The following is a 21,193-nucleotide window of genomic DNA, read 5'->3' on the forward strand; positions in this document are numbered from 1 at the left end:
TGCCACCAAACATATGACCTTCCAGTGATCCTACTAACATCAGACCCATATCAAACCTCTCTTTCATTGCAAAAATCCTCGAAAAAACTGTTAACCATCAACTCTTCGATCATTTGGAATCACAAAAATATTATACCCATCACAACACTGATTCAGAAAAACCCTCAGTACGGAGACACTCCTACTGACCCTTGCCGACTCAGAGGTCTAAATGCTGGCCAATCCTACCTTGTTATACTACTAGACATATCCTCCGCATTCGACACCATCGACCACAACATCCTCCTAACCAGACTAAGTGAGATTGGACTAAACGGCACAACAATCAAATGAGTTAGCTCCTACCTAACAAACAGAACATACAAAATCACCTTCAACAACAAAGAATCAAAACAGTTCCCCCTTTTACATGGAGTCCCTCAAGGATCATCACTTTCCTCCACCTTCTTCAACATTTACATGCTCCCACTATGCAAACTCCTCACTAATGTGGGCCTATAGTACTTTGTATATGCCGATGACGTCCAGATCTTCCTCCCCATGAAAGAAGACTTACAGAACACCCTCATACAATGGAACTCCATCTTAGGTCAAATACAAAAACTCATTTCACAAATATCTCTCACCCTTAACCACACAAAAACAGAAATCTTACACATCTCCAACAACCCCCCTACATGGAACATCCAAGACCAATCATCCACATAAAACAAAAGCCAAATCGTCGCAACTGTAAGAGATCTAGGCATCACACTAGACTCTGAGCTCAATCGAAAACCTTCATCAATACAATATTAAAAGAAGGCTACTTAAAACTACAAGTCCTCAAAAAAATCAAACCCTTTCTTCTCACTCAAGACTACCGATCAATACTCCAGGCCCTCATCCTATCTAAACTTGACTATTGTAACTCCATTCTCCTCGGACTCCTAGCCTCCACCCTCAAACCCCTCCAGCTACTGCAAAATGTGACAGACAGATCCCTCACAAACAGCAAGCGCTCCACACACATCACCCCTATACTACAAGACCTCCGCTGGCTCCCCATGATCCACAGAATTCAATATAAAGCCCTCACCCTCATATACAAATCCATCAACAACAAAAAGACAGACTGGCTAAAGGACACCCTTCATCCATATACCTTTCAAAGAAACTTGCGCTCTAAAAACACTGGACTACTTACCATTCCCTCTATCAAACAGGCCCACCTCAACACGACAACGCGCAATATCAATTGCAGGCCCCGCACTTTGGAACAAACTACCAGCAAAACTCCGGACAGAACCTTCAGCACAGAACTTCAAGAAAGCACTAAAAGCCTGGCTCTTCCGAAAAGCCTACCTCGCCAACAGTTAACCCTCGCCATTGGGATCCATCCCAAAAAACCACTCTCCAACCCAGCACATAACCCACTAGAAAACTCATAACTCCCAAACCACAGGTCCTCATTGACTCAATAACACTAGCAGTCACAATGTTAATTAAGTCGCATTTCTCATTCAATTTTCAATGTTATCCAGGTACAACAGAACACAATATTAAGATTAAAGCAATACATTGAAGCAGTTTTTCAAGTTACAATAATGTTGGCAGTCATAATTGTTAATCAAGTCGCGTTTGTCATCTAAAGTTATAAAGTTATACTGTTAAAATTATATAGATATAATGTTAAAGCAGTACATTGAGGCAGTTTTTCTTACAAGTTACAATGTAAAGATATTATTTATTTAACAGTTTTATATACCGACCTTCATAGTAAATAATAAATAATTATGACCTGTTGTCACACTTATCACACAAGTTATCATGTAAACCAATGTGATACCCATGTTCAAATGTCGGTATATAAAAGCAAACAAATAAATGGGTACTTCAGGTCACAGGAATGCAGTGGCTCAAAAAGAGCTTTCATCAGCTGAGCTAGCACCACATTGAGGTCCCAAGACACAGCGGGAGGCCTTAAGGGGAGGCTTTAATTGAAGCAGGTCCTCAATGAAGCATACGACTATCGGCTGTATAGAGATGGGTGCACCATCTACACCTAGGTGGTATACGCCAATTGCACTGACATGAACTCCAACGGAGTTGGTCTTCAAGTCAGCCTCCGATAGGTATAGAAGGTACTGATATGCAATTCTGCTTTACTGACAGTGAGGATCCAATCCATGAAAAGCTATGAATTTGAGACAAACAACCTTAAAATGAATTCTATAAAGTACTGGTAGTTAATGAAGGTGAAACAAAATAGATATAATATGATCCCTTAAACCACTACATGGCAGCAGCAGGTTTTATCTGCATTCTTCAAGAGTCTTAAGTAGGAGTCCAAAAAGAGAGCTGCAAATACTCCATCGCGGAGAGCACTGTCGATTGGACAACTTTTTGCAATTACCTACCAGACAAACAAGTTTTAGAATACAAGCCAGCCAAAGTTCATGCCAAGCTTTTTTTTTTTTTTTTTTTTTTTTACTACAGAGCTCTTGAACCTGATTCTCCATATTAAGATCTGAGTTAAAAATGACATGCAGAGATTAGTCCTATCTAGATTAATCCAACAGATCATGACTCTCAACCCCTGCTTCGCCAACTACAAGTACCTCAATTTTGGCAGCATTCAGCACAAGATTTTGCTGTTTATCATCCAGATCAACACTATTTTAACACAGACATTAATATTCTAGACAGACTCGGTGTAGTTACTCTCAAGATGGCAGTAAATGTGCACATTGTCAGTCGAGCAATGAAATTAGAATCCGAAAGATTTTATATCCTGAGTGGGGCAACCAAAATAAGGGGAGTGGAATAGCTCCCCTATGAGGAAAGACTAAAGAGGTTAGTTCTTTTCAGCTTGGAGAAGAGACGGCTGAGGGGGATATGATAGAGGTGTTTAAAATCATGAGGTCTAGAACGGGTTAATGTGAATCTGTTATTTACTCTTTCAGATAATAGAAAGACTAGGGGGCACTCCATGAAGTTAGCATGTGGCACATTTATAACTAATCTGAGAAAGTTCTTTTTCACTCATTGTACAATTAAACTCTGGAATTTGTTGCCAGAGGATGTGGTTAGTGCAGCTGGTGTAGCTGTGTTTTAAAAAAGGTTTGGATAAGTTCTTGGAGGAGAAGTCCATTACCTGCTATTAATTAAGTTGACTTAGAAAATAGCCACTGCTATTACTAGAAACAGTAACATGGAATAGACTTAGTTTTTGGGTACTTGCCAGGTTCTTATGGCCTGGATTGGCCACTGTTGGAAACAGGATGTTGGGCTTCATGGACCCTTGGTCTGACCCAATATGGCATGTTCTTATAAACAATGAGGGGAGATAAAATTGCCACCGCCCCCCACTCCCCTTTCAAGGAACCCCACAGTTTAGAGGGGTAGACAACAATGTTATTCCCTTCCACACCATTGACTGCACGACCTGTCAGAAAAGGAGACCCATGCGTCCGACACCGATGTCTGAGTCTCAGTATGCGAATCCTATGATCAATGGTGTCGAAGGCAGTTGACAATTCTAACAAAATTAACAAATCTAGACCCAATATCACAAAAACACCAAGTTCATGTTTCTCAAGAAATTGAACAAAACCAAGCTCAGAGTACATCAGCAAGTGTAAAGAGATTGCCAGAGCATTCTGTAATAGTATGATTAGCAGTCTGTGAAGGGACATTGCATTCACAAATAGAGGTAGGAAACAGTCCTCTCTGAAACAGGTTGTTACAGAAGCAGCCATGCCCACATAAACTGTACTTCAGAGTAGAGGGCAAGTGCAGGTTAATTGTTCAAAGCCATATGTTCCTATAGACTGCTGGTTGGAAGGCGCTCCTTTGTGAAGCCCCAATAGATCTGCTTTTGCAAGGTGGTGAATATTCATAAGATATGTTTGGTCTGAGACTCGGGTTAATTTTCCTATATTAGCTTGAAAATCAAACCTTTTGGGGATTGAGGATTAGATTTTAGAACCATGGGTTATATGTTGCACTGATTTATAGAGATGTTTTACCGCAACTTTGCAGCTATAGAACAATGGTAACAATAGAATTTCTTACTCAAAAAGGCAGGTAATCCAAATAAAAACCTCATAAATGTGTTTATATGGCATTGAGGACTGAAATTGAGCAAGTTATATAACTAAACGCAGGGGCAGAAGCATTCTCAAAACCAATAAAGTTGAATTCTAATAAGGAAAAAAATAGATGTTTAGGGACACTTCTTCACCTAGATGAAAAAATACAATTTTTTTCTGGATTCACAGTAATTTCTCACATACTGCAGAGAAAATGACTTCCATGCTCCATATATATCATATAGATATTAAGCTATTCTTAAAAAGAAATAACTGTCCATATAGATAGACATGGCTTAATGGGGAAGAGTCAACATGATTTTAGAACAGGAAGTCTTGCCTTCCCAATCTTTGTTTTATTTAGTGTAAATAAAAATAAAGGTGAACCAGTTGATATAGTGTATTTGGATTTTCAGCAGGCATGTGACAAAGTCCCCCCCCCCCCCGAGACTGCTCAGGAAATCAAAGTCATGGGATAGGAGGCAGTGTCCTATTGTGGTTTGGTAACTGGTTAAAAGATGGGAAAGGCTAAATTATTTTTTTCAAATAGAGAAAGATCATTAGTGGAGTGCCACAAGGATCGGTACTAGGAGCTGTGCTGTTTAACATATTCATAAATGATCTGGAAAAGGAACAAGGGGGTGATCAAACCTACAGATGACACAAAATTATTCAAAGTTATTAGAACAGCAGCAGATTGCGAGGAACTGCAGAAGGCCTTGTGAGACTAGGAGGTCAGGCAGCTGAAGTTTAATGTGTACAAGTACAAAGTGATACATATAGGGAAAAATAATCCCAATGACAGGTGCGCAGTGCTGGGTTCTCTATTGGCAATCACTGCCCCGGAAAAGGACCTTGCAGTCCTTGTGGAAAAAACATTGAAATCCTCAGCTCAGTATGCAGCAGTGGTCAAAAAGCCAGATAAAATGTTAAAAATGAACTGAAAAGGAATGGAAAATAAAATGGTTAATACATTGCTTCTGTATTGATCCATGGTGTGGCTGCATTTTGAGTATTGTGTGCAGTTCTGGTTGCCCCATCTCAAAAAAGACATAGCATAACTAGAAAAGATACAGAGAAAGGTGACAAAAAATGATAAAAGGGATAGAAAAGCTCCCTTATGGAGAGAGGCTGAACTTTAGGACAATCATTCAGGAAAAAGATGACTGAGAAGGGGATATGGTACTTCATGAGTGGGGGAAATGGGTAAATAAATGATGGTTATTTGTCCTTTTAAATCATACTAAAACAAGAGGATACTCCATGAAACTAACCACCATTAAGATATATAACAATTTATAGAATTTACTTTTTCAGTTTGTGCACATCAAGCTGTGGAATCTGTTGCCAGAGAATGTGATCAAGGCAACTAGCATAGCAGGATTTAAAAGCACTTTGGACAAGTTCCTAGTGGAAAAGTCCATATCACATTTGTCAGCTAGTCTGAAGAAAACTATTTCTATCCCTTGGCGTGAGTAACAAGAATTAGATCTACTTTATGGGATCTGCCCAGGTACTTCTGACCCAGAATGGCCACTATCGGGGAGACAGGATGCTGGGTTGATGATAACATAAGAAATTGCCATGCTGGGTCAGACCAAGGGTCCATCATGCCCAGCATCCTTTTCCAACAGAGGCCAAACCAGGCCACAAGAACCTGGCAATTACCCAAACACTAAGAAGATCCCATGCTACTGATGCAATTAATAGCAATGGCTATTCCCTAAGTAAACTTGATTAATAGCTGTTAATGGACTTCTCCTCCAAGAACTTATCCAAACCTTTTTTGAACCCAGCTACACTAACTGCATTAACCAAATCCTCTGGCAACAAATTCCAGAGCTTTATTGTGCGTTGAGTGAAAAAGAATTTTCTCCGATTAGTCTTAAATGTGCTACTTGCTAACTTCCTGGAATGCCCCCTAGTCCTTCTATTATTCAAAAGTGTAAATAACTGATTCACATCTACTCATTCAAGACCTCTCATGATCTTAAAGACCTCTATCATATCCCCCCCCCTCAGCCGTCTCTTCTCAAGCTGAACAGCCCTAATCTCTTCAGCCTTTCCTCATAGGGGGAGCTGTTCCATCCCCTTTATCATTTTGGTCGCCCTTCTCTATACCCTTCTCTGTACCTTCTCCATCGCAACTATATTAGTTTGACCCAGCATGACAGTTCTTATGTTCCTATGTAAAATGATATGTGATAATCATCCTAATATTTTATTTGTTCATTTTATAGCATCATCACATAATGTTGTTTTCCTTTTTCACTGTCATAGACATGCCAAAAATATTAAAGTGCTGGAAGCGTCATCCATTGTGTTTAAGAAATGATCAAGACAAATTCACCAGTACGTTTAGATCGTGTACATAGAACTCCTTCAACTCTTGTTCTCTCGCTAAACCAATGACCAGACTATTTTAAAAACACTTTTATCGGCAGAATAATAAAACTGTGCAATAAACAAATTCAGCACACTTCCTGGGTGATAAACATGCATTACAAAGGGGCATGTGATGAACTGCTGTTAAGCACGGCACACCCTGTCATGCTTTTTCTTTTACTGAAAAAGGATAGTGCTATTGAAATTCCTTTTGCACAACGTTTGGCAGACCTCTGCTGAGAGCCGATTTGAAATTCAGTGAATCTGATGAGTAGGAAGCAGGACCGCATGGTGCAGCTATCCAAGCTACTGCTAGCATTCCAGTGCATGTGCATTGATCCTGTACGACTGTTTATGGGCCTTGTTTTTAACTTTAAAACAACTCTTCCTCTTCAGCAGCTGATGAGGAAATGTATTATATTTTACATAATGCAGTTTATAAATTCTGTGTTCCAAAGTGGTTTAAAAACAGAGACTGAAGCCACAGTTTCTTGGGGTTTTTTTGTTTTTTTTTTATGGGGAGGGAGGTCTGGTACAGGGGAAGCCCCAGGATGGAAAAAATATTGCAAGTTTCACCTCTTCTGCGCAGACCAGTGACTGCTCCTCTTGAAACTGGGACAGCAGCAGACAACTTGGCTCCTGGGATTTTCCCACCCTTGGATGCAATCAGATTTTTTTCAGTTGGCGACCTGCATGAAATGACAGTGTTGGCTTCATCAGGAAAATGCAAAAAGATAAGTTGGATTGTTTGTAGAAAGAGGTATGGATTTTTGGGGGTTTTTTGTGCTTTTAGAACAAAGAATGAGACAGGGTGCCATATGAGCATTAAACATTATGTCTATCTGAAGTAAAGGCAGAGGAGCAAGGCTGATCGTTTTTCTTTCCTTATACACATTTGTTTAGGAAGGATTAAAGCTGATCATGGTGGGCTAGTTGGGTTGCTTGTTACAAAGCCATCATTTCATGGGAAACATTTGCTTTTAAAGCACAGCTCTTCGTGATAGACAGAACTATGGGGAAAAAAAAAACTTGATTCAGCTGACCAGTCCAATTAATTATTCCATTATCTCCATAAAACAAGCATTTTTCCTTCTCTTCTCCTCTTCTTTATCCCTTAAAGAATAAATTATTTTGTGTCTTCTGCAAACATAAGCAGAATCTGTCCAGTGGACAACAGCAAGTATTGTGTTGAGTTCTGCTGAGCTGGAAAGCATCAGCACTGTGACTGCCAGAGTGAATGCCATCAGTCACAGAAGTCTTTTGTGTTTTCAGAAAAACTGAGAAGATGAATGTGCAGCCATATAAAACAGTTTCTCAGAGTGACAATTGTGTTGCTGGTCGCATGTCTAAAGAAATTTTTCACATCTTCTGACTAATTCCTTGTAAAATATTTTTAATGTTATCTTAAACTCTTAAAAAACCCCCCAAAAAAACCCTGCAATAGGCATATATGAAAGTAGACTATTTTAATGTGTCGCAGATCGTTAGTATGCATGTATTTGCCACAAACAAGTTGATTTAGCAATTTAATTTTTCAACATAGTTTTCACAGTTAAATTAACATTTGTTTAAAAAAAATACCACTAGAGAAACGTTTGTCAGCTAGAAAATCTGAGCTTCGTGCCTTATTCTTCAGTTTGCTCGCTAAACTTTGACTCAGAACTGTCAAAACCTAGACATGGAGTTACGCAGTCTGGTTGCAGGTTAAGAGATGGCTGCCTCACTTTTCCTGCTGTAAAGCTTTCTGCCTCTGTTGTCTCTGGCAAAAGCCTCAGATTCCTGATTGTCTGCCACATACGGTGTCATGCACAGCTTTTTGTTTGTTTCAGAACTTTGGTTTAACGCAGCTGCTTTAAGAGCATGTGCAAGCCCAAAGGCGTGCTCTATATTTGCATGCAAACGGCATGTGAAGTGTCAGCTCTGTACTATGTGACTGCTGTAGCAGCTTTTCAGGCTGCATTTAGAAAAGCCAAGTTTGCAGCTGAGGACACAGGCTTCATTCAGTTAAGCTGCTTTGGTGGGAGACCTAAGTAAGCTTAGTAAGGAGCATGAGAACATGCTGTGAACAGTAAGGTATTGAACAAATGTACTGGGCATTTTTTCTACAAAATTGCAGAAAGCCTTTAGTACAAAATATGTGCAATGGATAATAAACACTGGGAGGAATTTTTCAGAAAGAAACAATGCAGTTGGAGCAGAGGTGGCAAACTGTGGCCCGCAGGCTGACACTAGGCCATCGGCTCCTTTATTCTGGCCCGCCGAAGTACAATAAATTGTCTGGCCCACCAGCCCACTATTCCAAGTTCAATGTCATCATTAAAGGGAAGGGCTGACGTCACACAAGCCATCAAAGGCAGCATTTCGAATTTTATTTATTTGAAAGTATTTATAATGCACCAATCCAATAACAAGTTCTCGGCAGCATACAGCATAATATAAAATAACACACAAATAAAATACAATCAATAAAGTTTAAAAGAAATCCTTCTAGCAAAATCAGGATTGCTATCTCAACAGAACTAGGAAAAGCCTGTTCAAAGAAAACAGGGGCTTTTTTGTCTTTTTCGAAAAGTTAATATTCTTGAGCTCGCAGAATTTTATAGTGTAGGAACACCAAGAGAAATGTTTCTAGCTCTAGTCTGTTAGGCTTAAAATCTTAAAAGATGAAACAATTAGTTTAAACATTCCCATAGATGACATTTTCATCTTTGGCCAACCTTGCTGGAATTGGCACCTTTTCCATTCGCCCAACCCACAGAAAGCAAGAAAGCCAATCAGAGGCAGTAGGTGCTGATGTCACCTGTTGCAGAGTGAGCTGTTCTATACACCTCCACCTTGTGCTTTTGAGCAGCACCAAGCCTGCCACTGATGAACTCCTCCCTACCTTGGCTTGCCAAAGCTCCTTAGCTTGTTACTGCCTGGGAATAGTCATAGAAGGAAGGGGACCATGATACTTAAAGGAGACTCAGTTCCTCTTCCACAGCAGGTTAATCCTCAGGTTTGACCAGTCTAGGGAGAGACATTTCATTGCCTGGTCATCCTGCTGGGGGAGGAGGAAGAGACAATAGTACTGTGGGGCAGGAGGGGGAAGAGAGAAGAGGTGAGTAGTGCAGAATTGCTCTCCCCCCCCTCCCCCGTGCAGAATTGCCAAATTCAATGCAGAAAATGGCAAAGGAGACCCTGGCATGCAAAGATGAAGGCCCCAGCGCGCCCCCGTTCGTGGTGAAGATGGCCCCCATGTGCCATGAACAGTGTGCGCCATTTGCAGCGAAGTTGAAGGCCCCCTCATGCCATGGTATGTGCTTCGCTCGTGGTGAAGATGAAGGCCCTGATGAGAATGAGGGTGTGAGAGAGAGAGAGTATGGGAGGTGAGAGAGCAGGGGGGGGATGCTTGAGTGTGGGCGCCAGAGAGAGGGAGCCTATATGAGGAAATTGTGAAGGAGTGTGTATGTGTTTGGGAGCTTGTGTGTATGAAAAAGGGATTGTGTGTGTGAGGGTGCTGGCCTGTGTTGAAGGCATTGTGTATGTGTGAGACAGAGCCCATGTGAAGTGCATACGAGAGACATAGGTAAGCCTGTATGAGGGTGTATGCATGAGAGAGAGAGCTTGCATGAGAGAGAGCTTGTGTGGGTGTGTATGCAAGAGAGAGGGACCCTGAATGAGGGGATGTGTGTGTGCGAGAGAGTGAGGGAGCCTGTATATGAATGTGTATGTGTACTAGAGAGAGGGAACTTGTGTGAGAGAGGGAGGGACAGAGAGAGCCTATGTGAGGGGCAGTACTGAGAATGGGGTCAAACTCTGGGACTGGTGATAGAATGGAAGGGGTTGAACCTAGAGGTGGAGGGGAGAGATACTGGTAGGTGGAGGAATTGGGGCCTGAGAGGGCAAAGTGGCCAGGGGAGTAGGGAAAGCGAGCAGAAGGGACTCTTTTGCAGTGAATTTCTAAGGAAATTCTGCTCAGAATATTTAAAATTCTGCATCTCTTAAGTAATAACTTTTTTCTGTACTAATTTAAAATGTAATTACTTAAAGACTCTTGTAAATTATATTGTTTTGACCACTATAAAGTTTGCAGAATTTTAAGTTTTTGTGCACAGAATTTTAAATTTTTTTGCGCAGAATTCCCCCAGGAGTATAAAAAGTAAGAAGATGAGGTTAGGAGAAAGAGGGTGAGGACACCATGGGAAGGGGGAAAAGACAAGGACTTGGGTAGGGGGGGATACTGGCACTGGGTAGAGGGTGTGAGGGGCAGAGAGGAAGAAGGGAAGAGACAGGAGTGTGGGGCAAAAGGGTGGGGCTCCCCTGGAAAAAAGGAGAAAGAAAAAACACAGCTGACTGATATTTTCTTCAGTTATTTCAAAACTATTAAATATTTCCTGTAGTCTTTATTTCAGTAATGAATAATGCACGACCATAAATTGGTATTACAATAATATAATCTAATTATATATAAAAGGTTTGTCGGTCAGTCACTTGGTCACACTGTTGTCCGTGGCCACAAGGTGGCACCCGGAACAGTGGAAGGTGCACTGTGGAAAGATGACATGCTGTGTCTGTATATGTGTCTGTGTGTATGACTGTCTACACGCGGGCAGAGGTAGATACACACTCGCACAGGTGCAGGCACCCCATACACAAGTTCCCCCAAACACACACACAAGGCAGACGCACAAGCACCCACTCACATACATAGGCACATGCTCCACACACACACAAGGCAGAGGTACCCACAGACACAGGAACATGCACAGGAGCCACTCCAGGAGAGAGAGGGGGTGCCAGCATGGCCATTTGGCTAGGGCCTACAATGATCAAAGGGGCCTACTTTTGTTGGGCAAAATTAAAAAAAAAAAAAAGCTGAGTATATCTATTTCTAACATGTATAAATAAAAATTTTAATTGTAATTGAAGAATTTGCTAACAAAAGAGCTCGTAAAGCCTTCTTAAATAAAAATTATTTTGGAAATTTAGAAAACGATTTCTCTTAAGTATCACATCAGAACCTTACACAGGGGCCTACTTTTCTTAGCTGGCACGGGCCTAATTCCTGCTCTCTCTGGCCCTGACAGGAGCGCGCACATGCAATGACAGGTAATGTTTGCTGATATGCTCTATTTGCGAAGCCTTGTCTCTCACGCTCCCACAAATGGGCAGGCAGGAATAGGTACACAGAGATAGGCACATAATCCAAACACACACACAGATCCATACAAAGGGCACAGGCCCCTCACATGTGCTGTTAGACCAGACTACCTAAGCAATGCTGGGCACTTTTCACTAGTTGTATTTGAGATTGAAGGAAATTTGTAATAGAGTTTTGAAATAAAGATTGAAGAAAATATCAGTAACCTGTGTCTCTTTATTTTCAGCGTTTCCTCTCCTGCCAGGGTTCTTCCCTCCCCCACTCCCCCTCTTCCCCTCGCTAAGAAGAGCTCCAAGGGGACCCCCCACCTTTCAGGCCCCTAGTGCAAACAAAGGCCATTAATGTAGCCCTGTTTAAAATAAAGTTTGCCCATCCCTGAGTTGCTAAACAAAGAAAAGAATGGAAAACACAAAGAAGGATCCTTGAAGTATTCAAGTTGCTTTGCTCTTTTCCTGAGTTGTCTTATATTTATGCAGGATTTGTTTTTGTTTATCTTTTGTAGGAAATTGGGAATTACAAAGTAAAACTGCAAATACGAAAATATGCAAGCCATACTTAGTTATACAGCAAACCTTCTTGATGCATTTTAAACATCACAGCATAAAAATATGCAACAAATGTCACAGATAAATCTAAGGGCCAGATTCACTTGAACAAAGCTTTTCTCCCATTTTGTATCTTCAGGGAAACAAAGCTTCAGGGAATCAGACCCTAAGTACATCTCAATGAGATCCAGATACATTATTGAAACGTTATCTCATTGATTATCCAGACCTTTAGATGTGAATGCACTGCATTTCTTCTGATATCTGGAGTTGCTATAGTCCATCTTTACTGTTTAGTTGTTAAATCTTAAAAAATATTCCTCATTATGAAGCATTATAATGCTGCTTTAGAATCTGGTCTGTTAGCTTGCAGATTTGTAATACTTTTCATATGTATGACAATTTCAGAAAATGTAAGGAATATTTTGGGGCTCTGTGGCCATTGTCCCACTTTGTAATGTAAATTCTGTTTTCCGTTAATATCTCAGCTACAGTCATGAGGATCTTTTGATTACCTTTAATATACTAGAAACAAATCGGTAACCGATCCAGTGAGCTGTGTAGCAGTGACGACAATGAGAATCGGATAAAAGAAAGCCCTTTATTAAAACGCCCGACTCTGGCCGAGTTTCGCTCTTTTTGCACAGAGCTGCCTCAGGGGCAATTCATTCAAGCAGGACTTGGAAAAGTCAATATCGTATTGATTATCAGCGCGGATGATTTTACTCCAAAGCAGTTAGACTTTCATTTGTTCACGTAGCGATGCTGTGTAGTGTCAGCAATGGAATTGAATGCATTCGATATATATTGAATCCACATAACGAGCAGTCTAACTGCTTTGGAGTTAAATCATCCGCGCTGATAATCAATACGATATTGACTTTTCCAAGTCCTGCTTGAATGAATTGCCCCTGAGGCAGCTCTGTGCAAAAAGAGCGAAACTCGGCCAGAGTCGGGCGTTTTAATAAAGGGCTTTCTTTTATCCGATTCTCATTGTCGTCACTGCTACACAGCTCACTTTAATATACTAGTACAGATATCCAATTTCTTTGCCGTGGGTAGAATAATGCTTTGCTATTTTTCTGGTATAGATATTGTACATGAAAATCTGAAAATGGGATCTGATGGTGAAAGTGATCAAGCTTCGGGTACATCATCTGATGAAGTCCAGTCTCCTACAGGAGTTTGTTTGAGAAATCGAACACACCGGCGAATCTCTATGGAGGTAACCCATGCCCCCATCATTTTCCTATTATATGCCTTTCCTTAAATTTGCATCTACCTTCAGAATCATTTTAAAGAAGGTATTTATTCATGGTGTATTCAATTTTCTTAACATTTTTTGTCAAAAATATGATCTGCACAGTTTTCTAAATGTAGAATAATTTACAATCATTAAGCTTCAAAAGTAGTAATTATAATAAAATAAAATAAAATATCTATACAACAGACAATTTCAATAAATTGTAGGTTGATGCAATAAGGTTGTTAGGGGCTTCATGTTATGAGAGCCACAACTCATGGAAGGTGCCCAGCACAGATGTGCGGGTGCCGAGAATAACCGGGCACCCGCTGCATCCGTGCGGGCGCCACCACCGCCGTGCTAGGCTTGCCGGACATGTGCGGAGAGAGGGGGAGTCCTTCTCTCCCCTCCCACAGCGCCTGGCTGTAATGGCACTAGCAGCGTCGGGCCGCTGTGGGAGAGGGGAGAAGGGAGCTGCTCCTCTTTGGGAGAGCACTGCTGATGACGTTGCTTCCCCCGGTTGGTCAGGCGCAGTGACATCATCGGAATGCTCCCTGGTGCTGGGCCGCATGATTGGCCGGGGGAGCAAAGCAATGACGGCAAGGGTGAGAGACCACAGGAAACTTAAAACTCGCCGGCTCCCCTTTGTTTGGCCTCTTCCATCAGCCCCCTGGTGCGGTGCGATTACTCTTCACCATAGGCCCCGGCGCTGCCTGTCTGTCTTTGTATCTGATCGCCATTTCTATTTATATTACGCTGTCAGAAGCTCCCCTGGCTTTCTGCCGCTAGCAGGTAGGGAAAGGGCTTGATGGACCCTTGGTCTGACCCAGTATGGCATCTTCTTATGTAGGTTTATAGAAAGAGTGCAATGTTTTGAACATGCTTGTCATACCCTTATTTTAAGGCAGTCACCCCTTTCTTCAAATAATTCACTCCCTTCATGTTTTGTGGCATTATCTCATAAATATCGTAGACTCCATCAGGACTAATGAATGGCATAAAATATCATATTCTACTACTAAATTAAAAAGTATCATTTAAAGAAATCAAGTCTGGACTTCAGCTGGGTTTCTTGCAAATTTTTCATTTAAATCCAGCTGTGTTGCTCTTTTGATAGGGAAATTTCCAAAGGTATTTCTGCAGGGAAAATAGTGCTTTGCATGCACAAATGACCTATTATAAAATTGCCCCACCAATGATGCAGATCAACCTATGCATAACATACATGAGTAAATTTATCTGGACTGAACATTTTGGGAAGGGGTGGAGCTGAGGAGGGATTTATATATATATATATATATATATATATATATATATCCACATATTCTTCCATTTTCAAAAGAATGCGGGTAAATTTTCCTGAGAAAATTCTGCACATAAATTAACAGGTGCAATTATGTGCAGGTAGACTAGGCGGGTTAATTTTTAAAGCAAACTTCCATATATGTTTGCTTTTAAAATTGTATATTTGATTTCAAATTTAAGTGGGCTGTTACAGAATTAGCCCCACATTGTAAATAGTCCATAAATGTCCATGATTGCTTCTGCTAGTCTTTTCTTGTTATGGTGACATGAAAACAAAAGGGAAAAAGTATGACATGAGTGACCCTCGGCATAATCACCTTCATTAAGAAACAGTTTTAATAATACCATTCATGATATGATCGGATGCCATTTTCACACAGAATAAGAAACAATATTTTTCCGGAAAACTTGGTTGAATTTTGTTGATGGTAAATAATACCACCGAGCAAAAGACAAGAGTATTTGAAGTTTTTCTCTGAAGAAAAGCGGTTCACCATAGTCACACACAAGTGATAGCATAGACACGTTTTTCAAAGCTTTCTAGGAAATTCGTAGAGATCCCTATGGCATGCATTGTACTCCTGTGGCCATGCAACATGCTTTAGTCTTCATTTTCCATAGTGAATGCTGGAGACATTTCACCCCTTGAGCACCTGCTCTTTTTGCTGTGTTTAGTTTGAGAGCTATTTTTTCCCTCTTGGCTGAGACATGTTTGTTCTCTGACCCTTCAGGATTTATTCCTCAGGAAACCAGTTGAGTTTGAAAATTTTCCAGCCCTCATTCTCTGTGTGCTGCTTAATAATGAACCCCCCCCCCCCCCCTCCTTAGTTTAATTTTCAGTGTGTAGTGGCTTAAAAGAGAAAGCTAGATTAATTTTCAGTATTTTGTCCTACCCACTCCAAGCACACCTTTTCATTTGCAGACTATTATCCTAATTGAGGACAAGAGGGAACTTTTTCTCAACAAGTCAATCATGGATTTAGATAAAACAAGGGAGAAACCCAGGGCTGGTGCAAGAGTATTATGTACCATGGGTGAACCTTTGGACATGCACCCCCTCACCCCCAACTTATCTATTGCCAGCAGCTCCAACACAGCACTCCCTTCTTTGGCAGTATTGGCTCTCCCCGTCTGGACCTCGTGCTGGTGGGATTTTGCCATCCCCAAACTTTTGGCACTCTAGGCAACTGCCTAGTTTGCTTAATGGAAGCACTGGCCCTGGATTAACCTAGCCCTTATCAATAGATTAACTCTTGTCCCCTTGTTGGTCATTGTGAAACTAGCATAAAATATAGCAGATAAATTTAAAGGACTATACATTAGATTAAGCATCCCAGACTAGATGTACTCCATACTTTAAAGGTAGAAAGAAGTCACAAACACTGCCAGCATATTTAAATGGTAAGGTGAAAGAAACTATTAAAGCTAAAGTTAGTTACTTGTAATGTTAGACCTTTCAGCCGCTTTTGATACGGTAGACCACAAGATTCTCCTTACGAGACTACAGGAAATAGGCCTAACTAACAATACTTTGAAATGGTTTACGTCAGTTTTAGACAACAGGACATTTACAGTAAAAATTAAAGACAGTATCTCAGACAAAGTAAAATTAGCGACTGGAGTGCCACATGGTTCTGCCCTCTCAGCTACCCTTTTTAATATTTATTTGCTGCCCTTGTGTCATCTTTTAACTGGTCTTAGTCTAATTTATTTTGTGTACGCTGTGACATTCAGATCTTATTTCCAATTGAAAACAGTCTAGAAGATATTTTTAAAAGTGTCAAGATGTATTTAAAAATAATTGGTCAACTTTTAGTCCAAATGAAACTAATTTTAAATTTGGATAAGTCTGTTTTTATGGTTTTAGATAGAAAAAATGTAAATCTTGAACAGAAAGTAATCATGCTGAATAATTAAACCAGTTTTAAATTAATAGATGCAGCAAGGAACTTAGGCCTGTTCATAGATTTTGAGTTAAATTTGAAGACCCATATAACAAAAAAAGTTAATGAAGGCTTTTGCAAACTAAGGATGCTAAAACGTTTGAAGCCACTATTCTCTTGTGATAATTTTAGAAATGTACTCCAGGTCATGTTGTTCACAGGAATCGATTATTGTAATTCCACCTTGCTAGGCCTCCCCAAAACAACTATTCAACCTTTGCAGGTATTACAGAATGCTGCAGCCCCGGTTTTAACGAACACTAGAAGAAGAGAGCACATTACCCCAGTCTTGCAAAGCCTTCACTGGTTACAGGTAGAATTTAGAATAAAACATAAAATGTTATGTATTATACACAAAATTCTATATGGTGAAAAAACTGACTGGTTAAATTCGACCATCAGACTTCACATACCTCACTGTGTATTAAGATCTGCCAACAAAGGCTTGCTTACAATTCCTACAGTTAGATCCGCACATCTTAGCGAGTTCAGAGACCGTGCGATATCGATCGCAGGACCAAAACTATGGAATGCTTTGCCACAAAATTTGAGACTTCAATCCAAACTGAGAACATTTAAAAAGGACTTAAAGACCTGGTGTTTTCAGCAAGCTTATGGGATTAATTCATAAGACGCAGGTTATATATCAGACTGAGAAGTAATGATAATAACTTTGCTTTTATTGTTTCATTTACTTTCTCTTTTTAAGTAATGAATTTAGATATTTTTTAGCTGGATTTTATTTGTATTGAATGGTTTTATGTAATTTGTATTCTAATCTATCTTTTATTTTTTATTTTTATATTATTAATATGTAAACCGTAGAGAGAGGCTGGTTTTCTGTATAACGGTATAGAAAAGTTGCATAAATAAAATAAAATAAAGGGACATCTTTGAAACTGGAATGTGGATCCAAGTAATGAAAATAGGAAAAAACATAAGCACTGGCAAGTTAGATGTAAAAGGATTAATAAGGTAGGCTGAATGAATTTGGAAAGAAGCTTACTAGAGATACTTAAAAAGGTTTTGAATTTTGTTTTTTGTATTTTGGAAGCAAGAAGCCTGTGAGGGAGTCAGTTGGACTGCTAGATGACTGAGGGGTAAAAGAGGTGCTCAAAGACAAGGCCATAGCAGAAAAATTAAATGAATTCTTTGCTTCACTGAGGCGGGTTTCAGGAAGATAGCTATGTCAGAAACATTTTTTGAGGGTAGTGATTCAGAGGAACTAAATCAAATCATTTATTTTATTTAAAATCTTTTCTATACCGTTGCTAAGTTATATACCATCGCAACGGTTTACATGTAGGCACATAAATTTATGTAGGTGGGTGCATACTATAGTACATTCTAACAGGTGCCACAATAGGTTCAGTTACAATATATCGTTAAAGACAGTCAATTGTTTAGTGCAATAGGTCATGACCAGGTGTACCTGTAAGGTACTGTTCATGGGTAGAATTCATAGTTTACAATTACGTTTATTGTAATATAGAGTTCATAGACTATTATAATGCACATTCTTCTGCCTTTTCCTGTATATTTTCTATTCTCCAGTCTCTTTATAAAATGCTTGTTTAAAAAGCCATGTTTTTAAACTTTTCTTAAAGGTTTTGAGATCTCTTTGTAATCTGATCTCTAGAGGCATTGTGTTCCAAAGTGTGTGACCTGCTAAAGATAAGGCCCTTTCTCTCACTTGGGTTAGTCTCGCTGTCTTTACTGAGGGAGTGGTTAAGAGTGCTTTATTTGCTGATCGCAGGTTTCTGTGTGGGACGTGTACTCGTAATGCTGTGTTTAGCCAGTCCGCTTTTTCATCATGTATTAGTTTATGTATGGTACATAAGGCTTTGTATTTTATTCTGTATTCAATAGGTAGCCAATGCAATTCAGCTAGAGTTTCATGGTGAACAGGGAAGCTGTAATAGAGCAAACTAACCAACTAAAAGTGTAAAAAATCACTAAAACTAGATGGTATATACACACCAGGGTTCTGAAAGAACTAAAAAATGAAATTGCAGACTTATTACTGATGATCTGATTTTTCATTCAAATCAGCTACAGTTCCTGAGGATTGGGTTCCAGAATGATCCAAGAAACTACAAACCAATGAGCTTGATGTTTGTGTTGGGCAAAATGGTAGAAGCTATTCTGAACAACAAAATTACTAGCAAACTGTATAGACATAGATTAATGGGACAGAGCCAACTTGGATTTAGCAAAGGGAAGACATATCTTACAAATCTGTTAGATTTTTTTAAGGGGTTAAACATGTGGACAAGGATGAATGTAGCTGGATTTTCAGAAGACGTTTGACAAAGTACACTATGAGAAGTTCATCAAGAAATTAAAGAATTATGGGACAGGAGGCAATGTCCTGTTATGGATTGCTAACTGGTTAAAAGATAGGAAACAGAGTAGGACTGAATGGTCATTTACTTCAATAGAGAAAGGTAAATACTGGAGTTTAAAGGGATCTATACTGGAAAGTGTGTTTAAGTATATTTATAAATGATCTGAAAAAGGGAATCATGAATGAGATCAAATTTGCAGATGACACGTTTATTCAAAGTAGTTAATTCACAAGCTACTGTGAGGAATTGAAAGAGAATATTGCAAGACTGGGGGACTGAGCATTTAAATGGCAGATGAAATTTAATGTGGGCAAATGAGGTGATGCATATAGGGAAAAAATAATCTAAACTCTAGGTACACATTGCTGAGTTCCATATTAGTCATCGCCACCTAGGAAAATGATCACTGTAGACAATACTTTGGAATCTTCAGCTCAGTGTGTGGTGGTTAAAAAAGCGAATAGAATTTTAGGTGGTATTAGGAAAGAAATGGAAAATGCAGAGGCATGATGATATCTTACATTTTTTTAATCCATAGTGCATCACACCACGAGTAGTATTCAGTTTGACACCATGGCAGGATCCTCTGCAGCATGCACTGGGGCATGCCAGATGACTTGACAGCCAGCGGCCTATGCAACGACTTTTGATGACAAGTTGGCTGACATTCCTTGCTCCAGAAACAACCTATTCAGGAATAAGCTCAGGAAAACCAGGGCCCAGGTTAAGGAGCAGCACTCAGCCATTCAGTCCTTGTTGGGAGTTGAATATCTGTCTTCATCTCCCAAGAAGTCAGGGGATTAGGTTCTATCCTGGATTTATGAAGGTTGAATAAGAGCCTTTTATGAGAGAAGTTCAAAATGCATGTGCATCATCCTACCTTTCATCCAAGAGAGAGGCTAAATATGCTCCATCTATCTGCCTCATGGGAAATACCTCAGATTCCTGGTGGATTCTTCTCACTTTGGGGCTTTTTGTGGCCCCGAGGGTTTTCAGGAAATGTGTAGCAATAGCGGCGGCACATCTCCATTGTCAGAGATCTGTGTCTTTCCTTACTTGGTTGACTGACTAGTGATGGGACCTTCTCAAGCAGGGTGTTGGACTCAGTCCATCTTCAGTTACTAGGTTTCATAGTCATATTTGCCAGGTTGTACCTTGTTGCAATTCAATTTCTTCAGCACATGGATAAACGTTTTCTGTCTCATCAGGCATTTTATCTTTAAGTGCTAGTCCAGATCTTGCTGAAGTTGGATTAAGTACTGGCCCAAGCAATTCTGGTTGTCCTCAGACACATAGTGGCAGCAGTGTATGTGATCCCCATGATGCACCTCAACATGAATGTTCTCCAGTAGGGCCTCTTCTCTCAGTGGGATCAACTGTATCAACCCTTGCATCCTGTATGAGTAACCCCAGAGATAAAATAATATTTCTGTTGGTGGCTAGATCCAAAGGTCCAGGAGATAAGTGCTGTTTTTCATATTCTACTTCATCCAAGCTCTTTCCAAATTCAAGGGATTTGGTTAGCAGCGGAAGGCCTGTTCAAGAATAAACTCTTGGAGCTACGTGCCATTTGGTATGTGTTAAGAATTTTCTTACATCTTCTTCAAGGAAAGATAATTCTGTTCCAGCCAACAACTAAGTGGCATTATTCACTTGAACAAACAAGGGAGAAAGGGTTCCTGACCCTATGCCAGGAATCTATGAAAATTTGGGATTGTGTTCGCAGTTGTAAAGCTTTTTTCCAAACAGCTTATCTTCCCAAGATCTCCAACACTGTTGGATCACCTCTGCTGGATTTTTTGCACCCATAAATGGTCCTTGGACCAGGGTGTGGCATACAGGCTATTTGACATTTGGGGGTTGCCCGTCAGTGGGCTTGTTCATGTCAGAAAGCAACAGAAAAATTGAAAAGTACAGATACGTTCTCATGCTTTTCTGCTCAAGTGAGATGCATATTTTCTATATGCTTTTCCCCTGCTTCCTTTGGTGGTAAAGACCATGCATAATGTAATCGAAGACCAGGCACTTATTCTTAATGCTCAAGTTTAACCCAAACAATTGAGGTTCTCTTGTCTTGTCAGGTGGTCAGGCCTTGGAAGGCCTTCTCCTCTTTTTATACATGATGTCTTGGGGAAAAAAATGGGCAGAATAATGGCTTGAAACAGATGGAATACAGAAACCACTTTAGGCATAAATTTTGAATGCTTA

The 21,193-nt window shown here is 40.1% G+C and overlaps 1 protein-coding gene across 5 annotated transcripts in view; it reads left to right on the plus strand.

The window, feature by feature from the left end:
* The window catches only part of CDK17 (cyclin dependent kinase 17), a 407,414-nt gene that overhangs the window by 263,770 nt on the left and 122,451 nt on the right, over positions 1 to 21,193 (plus strand). For all 5 annotated transcript variants that reach the window (XM_029601560.1, XM_029601556.1, XM_029601558.1 and 2 more), the window contains one exon: positions 13,238 to 13,371. In XM_029601560.1, the coding sequence (XP_029457420.1) occupies positions 13,238 to 13,371 (134 nt within the window). The remainder of the gene's footprint in view (positions 1 to 13,237; positions 13,372 to 21,193) is intronic.

The sequence above is a fragment of the Rhinatrema bivittatum genome, chromosome 4 (genome assembly GCF_901001135.1).
Source record: "Rhinatrema bivittatum chromosome 4, aRhiBiv1.1, whole genome shotgun sequence".
In the NCBI taxonomy this organism is placed as follows: Eukaryota; Metazoa; Chordata; class Amphibia; order Gymnophiona; family Rhinatrematidae; genus Rhinatrema; species Rhinatrema bivittatum.